This window comes from Myotis brandtii, unplaced genomic scaffold, assembly GCF_000412655.1.
Source record: "Myotis brandtii unplaced genomic scaffold, ASM41265v1 scaffold181, whole genome shotgun sequence".
NCBI classification, from domain to species: Eukaryota; Metazoa; Chordata; class Mammalia; order Chiroptera; family Vespertilionidae; genus Myotis; species Myotis brandtii.
The window spans coordinates 98180-104537 of record NW_005356712.1 but is presented as its reverse complement, the minus strand read 5'-3'; the positions used below and the strand labels follow the sequence as shown (position 1 = coordinate 104537).

At 61.4% G+C, this 6358-nt stretch overlaps 1 protein-coding gene across 1 annotated transcript in view; it reads right to left on the bottom strand.

Moving 5' to 3' along the window:
- GRAMD1B (GRAM domain containing 1B) overlaps positions 1 to 1322 on the bottom strand; it is an 81523-nt gene extending 80201 nt beyond the window's left edge. The window contains exon 1 of the mRNA XM_014537659.1: positions 1009 to 1322. Coding sequence (XP_014393145.1) covers positions 1009 to 1019 — 11 coding nt within the window. The 5' untranslated portion in view covers positions 1020 to 1322. The remainder of the gene's footprint in view (positions 1 to 1008) is intronic.
- Between the last annotated feature and the right edge of the window lie 5036 nt (positions 1323 to 6358).

Below are 6358 nucleotides of genomic sequence, written 5' to 3'. Positions count from 1 at the left end.
CTCACAACAGCATAGTCTGCTAAGGAGTGTCAGAGAAGGTAAGCGGCAAAGACCCCTTTCCCTGGCCCTGGCTGGGGTGGGGGGAGGGCTGGCCCAGGGACACAGGGTGCTCCAAGTCCTCCCCACGCTCCACTTGCCTAAATCAAGCCAACAGCTAACAATGCAAGGAGGCCTGGGGGAGTAAGGCCCAGCCACTGACTATCTGTTTTCTGAAAACACATGGCAAACCTCGGAGCCAAATGCCCGCTAAGCCGAAGAATAAACAACCCTTTATTTCCTGGAGAGGGGAGCTATCAACTGCCCGCTCCCGCTCTCCTGCTAGCACCCCCAGGCTCTCCCCTGCTTCAGAACCCCCCAGGCTCTCCCCTGCCTCAGAACCCTCCAGGCTGCCCCTCTTGCTAGCCATGCCCTGGTCTCCCCGACCAGGGGCACCCCGAGCTGGGTGGGCAGCAGGCGCACATGGCCGCCCGCACCTCCCTAGGAGCCGGGCCAGCTCTCCGTGGCGCACTGCTCATTCAGGCCGCCGCCAAGTCCGAGGGTCCTGAGTGAGTCCTGTGGGCAAGCCGACCCCACTGGCCCGGGCCCCAACCACTCCCCCTCCTGACCCGGCCCACCCTCAGTGCCCAAGCTCCCTCCCGTGGCGCTGCGGTGACGATGAGGAGGGGGAGACAGGGAGAAGAGCCGGCCGCTCCGCAGCACGTCACTCGCTGCCTTCAGATCCCCGCACAGAACAGAAGCAAGAACAGGGGCTCCGGGCCACTCCGCCCCAGAAGGCGTGTGTCCTCGGCAGCTCTGAGCAGCGGCACAGGCTGGACACAGCACACAGCACGACAGGAGCTCCTGCAGCCCCGGGCCCTGCTCCCTCCCTGGGCATGGCCAGCCCTTCCAAACACAAGGAAACAAAGACACACACACAACACACACACACACACACACACACACACGTCCATGCAAACACACACACACACGCACACATGCACACGAGCGGCAGCACGAGTCAGCACTAACCTGGAAGCCATGGGCACGGTAGCAGAGAGCAGGCAGAGGCCTCATTCATTCATGCATTGGGCGGTGGGTGGGGCGGGGAGCAGGCCCTGAGGACGCGGGAGGTTCTCACCTCCATGACCACCCACAGCCCTGCTCTACCGGGGGCGGGGGGCAGGGCCCTCACAGGCGGGGGGAGCCTCCTTTCTCGGGGGTTTCCCACGGCTCTGCATTGTGAGCATGGCTCCCCTTTATTTGCTCTCCCGCCTCCCCCTGCAGCCCCTCCGAGTGGTCATGCAGCTCCCACGGCCCCTCTCCCTCACCCCTGCTCCCCCTCTCCCTCTCCCTGGCTCCCAGACAGCTGTTCTCCAGCTGCCGCACGCACGCGCACAGACACACTCAGACACACGCGCGAGCCCGCGCGGGCACCCCCGCCGCTGCTGCTTTACATAATGCGACTCCAGTGCCGCGCAGCCTGCCAGCTCTGTTATTCCTCCCCGCTCGGCGCCGGCCAGGCAGCGGGCGTGACTTCCTCTCCGTCCCCATCAGAGAGCACACAGATGACTCTGCTGCACCCACCACCTCCCAGGTGCGTATGGGGTCCCTGATCAAGGAGGGGGCACTCGATCAAAGCAGGCGCCCAGGCAAAGCAGAGCCTTGCACTCCGCAGGCTGACAGCGGCGCGCGCCCAGCTGCGGGAGAGGGGAGCAGACGCAGACCCGAGACCACCACTGCCAGAGAGGACAGCGGCCGCCGGTGACCCCCAGACTCCACGGCAGGCGGCCCTGACGCCTGCTTCTCCAGCGGGTCAGACTCTTACAGACAAAGAGTAACTGTGAGTGAGGCACTCACATTCGAACAAAGCAGGGCCCCTGGGTCTCCAAACCCTAAGCTGCACCCTCAAGCGGTTTCTTCTCCTGTCCGCCCGATGACACGCAGCGGGGGCCCGGAACAGCCCACAGACGCTCGCTCAGATGAGGTGTTCCACTCACCAACATTAGTGAAGGCTGTGCACGTCACGGACGGCCTCCCAGCACCTTCACTCCTGTTTGAGTTCCTCAGCAGTCACCTACGGCCCACCTGGAGACGCTGTGGGTTCGATGCCAGAGCCCCACGATAAAGCAGGTGCCGCGATAAAGCAGGTACCGTAATATAGCAGGTACCGTGATAAAGCAGGTACCGTAATATAGCAGGTACCGTGATAAAGCAGGTACCGTAATATAGCCGGTACCATAATATAGCCGGTACCGTAATATAGCAGGTGCCGTAATATAGCGGGTGCCGTAATATAGCAGGTAGCACAGTAAAGAAGGTTTCGCAATAAAGCAGGTGCCGCAATAAAGCAAGTCATCATCTTTGCACTGGAGGAGGGTCTTGCTTTCAATTTGTAAAAAAATGCAACATCTGTGAAGCGCAGTGAAGTGAGGCCTGTATTCGGGCCTCGTGTGACCACATCTAACAGAAGGCTGTCGTCCTGGAAAGATGGAAGGTCCTCCGGCTGAAACAGCTGAGTGGGAATCCAGGTCCCGCACCCAAACCCATGAGGACTGGCTGCCTAACACCCCGTGCACCAGAGGGCGAGTGCGGGGAACTACCGCCACCTTTCCACGGAGCAGCGCGAGAAACCCGCCCGGGGCCGGGAGACACCAACGCCCACCAAGACGATGGTGATGCTCAGCTCAGTGCCTCTCGCCTTCAGTCGCCTCAGGACCGCGCTAACCCACGCGTTCTGCTGCCGTCCGCCTTTCTGACCAACTCCCAGGTGAGGCCCACGCTGCCCTCCCACGGGCCACGCTCGGGAGCACAGGGCTGGCTTATGCCTTCTCACTGTTTGTAGTTCTTAAGGGACGGACAAAAGTTTGTCTGTCTGGTGCAGCTGCACAGGACAGCATGCTGGAGGGGATCACAGTCATCGTCCCCTGACGTCACCGTGTCCTGCTCACCAGGCCCACGCGGAAGCGAACACTGCGGGCACCTGCTGGTGAACGCCCCACCTGTGGCCACAGGTCTTCACGGACTGCCCGCGGCCGGAGAGAGCGGCCGCCTCCTGGTGCCTCTGAAGCACGGGGTCTGGGCTGTCTGGTCCCACCTCGCTCATTAGAGGCGTTTCTGCTCCTCCGGACGGGCGCTGGGAGGACCTGGGAACAAGCAGCGCTCTCCCACCCTCGCGTCAGTCCCGCCCCTTCACACGCCTCCTTGCTGGGCACTGCCCCTGCCTCCTCCTGCCACAGAGAGCTGCTGCCCTAGGCAGGTCTGCCTGCAAAGCCAGGTGCTGCTGCTCCCCGACCCGCCTACCCCCAACTCAACTCAGGCTCCTCATCGGAAAGGGAGTGACGGGACTTCCCTCCGACGCTGCCAAGCTGCTGGGCTTTCTAAACGGCACGGGTGTCCTCGCCGGCCACTGTGCACAACGCAGAACCTGGTCACGGGTTCTGTGGGTCACGCTGCTGGTTTCACCCTCAGAAGACCGGAGGCTGCTCCTTGCAAGTCCCCCCAGCACGCAGGAGTCCGGGGGACAGCGCCGGTGTCAGGACTGGACCGCCTGCCCGGCTCCACGCAGACAGCAGACCAAGGGGCTGGGGAGCCGGCGGCCGGCACTCGCTCACTCAGTGACTTGGGACAAATTACCACCTTTTCCCCCACAAGTGCACAGATTCACCGTTCTCCCCAAACAGCGCCGCACCGCCCTCCGTGTGGGTGTCTTTGTGGCTTAGGGTGACAGCAAGGGGCTCACAGGGCAGGCGCAGAGACCAGACACGCCCGCACCCGGATCCCGGGGCCTCAGTGACTGATGTGACTTTTGAGACGTGAGCCTCACTAAGCTTCAGGCTTTTTCTCCTTTAAAGCAGTCACAGCAATAACACGGTCTTGCTGAATCCGGTGGGAATTCAATGGGGTGAATACGAGTAACATGCTTCTCGCTGCATCGGACACAGAGTATCTGTCCAATAAATGAAAACTGGCGGCAACACCGGTGAAGCACAACAGCTATTTCTGCAAAACACCAGGGCTTCCTGGTGAGTCTGGACTGAGGGAAACCACTCCTCACGGGCGTGAGGTCTGTGCACCCCCCTCCTCGGCCACCCGAAGGTGCTCGTGCCCTCTCCTCCCATGGCGGACCGTCACGGGTCAGGAGGAAGCTCCAGAGCAGCCAGTCGGAGCGCCTGGGCCCGCCTGCGCCATGTCCATGTCGACCTTCCCTTCCCTGTTAGAAGCGCCCACCTGGGCTCCATGAGCCCGATCTGAACTAGGAGGAGCGTTTTCTATGTGCAGTGCCACTGGCCACGCCTCCAAGGTGAGGGTCTCACTCACGCCCACCAGCAGGTTCCAACAGGGGCTCAGCCCCCATTCGCTGAGGAGGAAACCAGGAGGCAGGGGGTTCAACACCTTCCTGTGTGTGATGAGCAGACAGCAGAGCAGGTGCATGGAACCTGCTTCCCCGAGGCCCACTCTTTTTTTTTTTTTAAAGTATATATTTTATTGATTTTTTACAGAGAGGAAGGGAGAGGGATAGAGAGTTAGAAACATCGATGAGAGAGAAACATTGATCAGCTGCCTCCTGCACACCTCCCACTGGGGATGTGCCCGCAACCAAGGTACATGCCCTTGGCCGGAATCGAACCTGGGACCTTTCAGTCCGTAGGCCAACGCTCTATCCACTGAGCCAAACCAGTCAGGGCCCGAGGCCCACTCTTAGCCATGACGTCCTGTTTGAAGGAAAGGTGCCACTGGAAGGGGATGGAGGCCGATAGGGATGGAGGCTGATGGGGATGGAGGCTGATGGGATGGAGGCCAATGGGATGGAGGCCGATGGAAATGGAGGCCGATGGGGATGGAGGCTGATGGGGATGGAGGCTGATGGGATGGAGGCCGATAGGGGTGGAGGCCGATGGGGATGGAGGCCGATAGGGGTGGAGGCCGATGGGGATGGAGGCCGATAGGGGTGGAGGCCGATGGGGATGGAGGCCGATAGGGGTGGAGGCCGATGGGGATGGAGGCCGATAGGGGTGGAGGCCGATGGGGATGGAGGCCGATAGGGGTGGAGGCCGATGGGGATGGAGGCCGATAGGGGTGGAGGCCGATGGGGATGGAGGCCGATAGGGGTGGAGGCCGATGGGGATGGAGGCCGATAGGGGTGGATCAGCTGCCTCCTGCACACCTCCCACTGGGGATGTGCCCGCAACCAAGGTACATGCCCTTGGCCGGAATCGAACCTGGGACCTTTCAGTCCGTAGGCCAACGCTCTATCCACTGAGCCAAACCAGTCAGGGCCCGAGGCCCACTCTTAGCCATGACGTCCTGTTTGAAGGAAAGGTGCCACTGGAAGGGGATGGAGGCCGATAGGGATGGAGGCTGATGGGGATGGAGGCTGATGGGGATGGAGGCTGATGGGGATGGAGGCCGATGGGGATGGAGGCTGATGGGATGGAGGCCGATGGGGATGGAGGCTGATGGGATGGAGGCCGATGGGGATGGAGGCTGATGGGATGGAGGCCGATGGGGATGGAGGCTGATGGGATGGAGGCCGATGGGGATGGAGGCTGATGGGATGGAGGCCGATGGGGATGGAGGCTGATGGGATGGAGGCCGATGGGGATGGAGGCTGATGGGATGGAGGCCGATGGGGATGGAGGCTGATGGGATGGAGGCCGATGGGGATGGAGGCTGATGGGATGGAGGCCGATGGGGATGGAGGCTGATGGGATGGAGGCCGATGGGGATGGAGGCCGATGGGGATGGAGGCCGATGGGGATGGAGGCCGATGGGGATGGAGGCTGATGGGATGGAGGCCGATGGGGATGGAGGCTGATGGGATGGAGGCCGATGGGGATGGAGGCTGATGGGATGGAGGCCGATGGGGATGGAGGCTGATGGGATGGAGGCCGATGGGGATGGAGGCTGATGGGATGGAGGCCGATGGGGATGGAGGCTGATGGGATGGAGGCCGATGGGGATGGAGGCTGATGGGGTGGAGGCTGATGGGGATGGAGGCTGATGGGGATGGAGGCCGATGGGGATAGAGGCGGGCCCTTCCCTGCTGGTTTTTACACACCTGCCCCCCACCCTTGGGAAAGTCAGCGCAGTCTGAGCCCCGCTGTGGGTGGTCCGACTAAGCTTGGGGGCTCCCACAGGTGGAACCTACGCCTCTGAGAGTCACTCCGCCTTTTCACAGCTGAGCTATTGGTGCTGAATCCCAAGCTGCTCTTCTGTGATTGAGTGTAGGGAATCGAGGGAAAAGTAAGCATCATTTTCTGAATTAAACCTTTCCCTTAGAGATACGGAAAACTGACATTAGCTTCTATTTTTGAAAGGAAAAGAGGTTTCTGAGAGTCCTGGGCAGCATCAAAAGCTTGCTCTAAAGAGCACCCTGGAG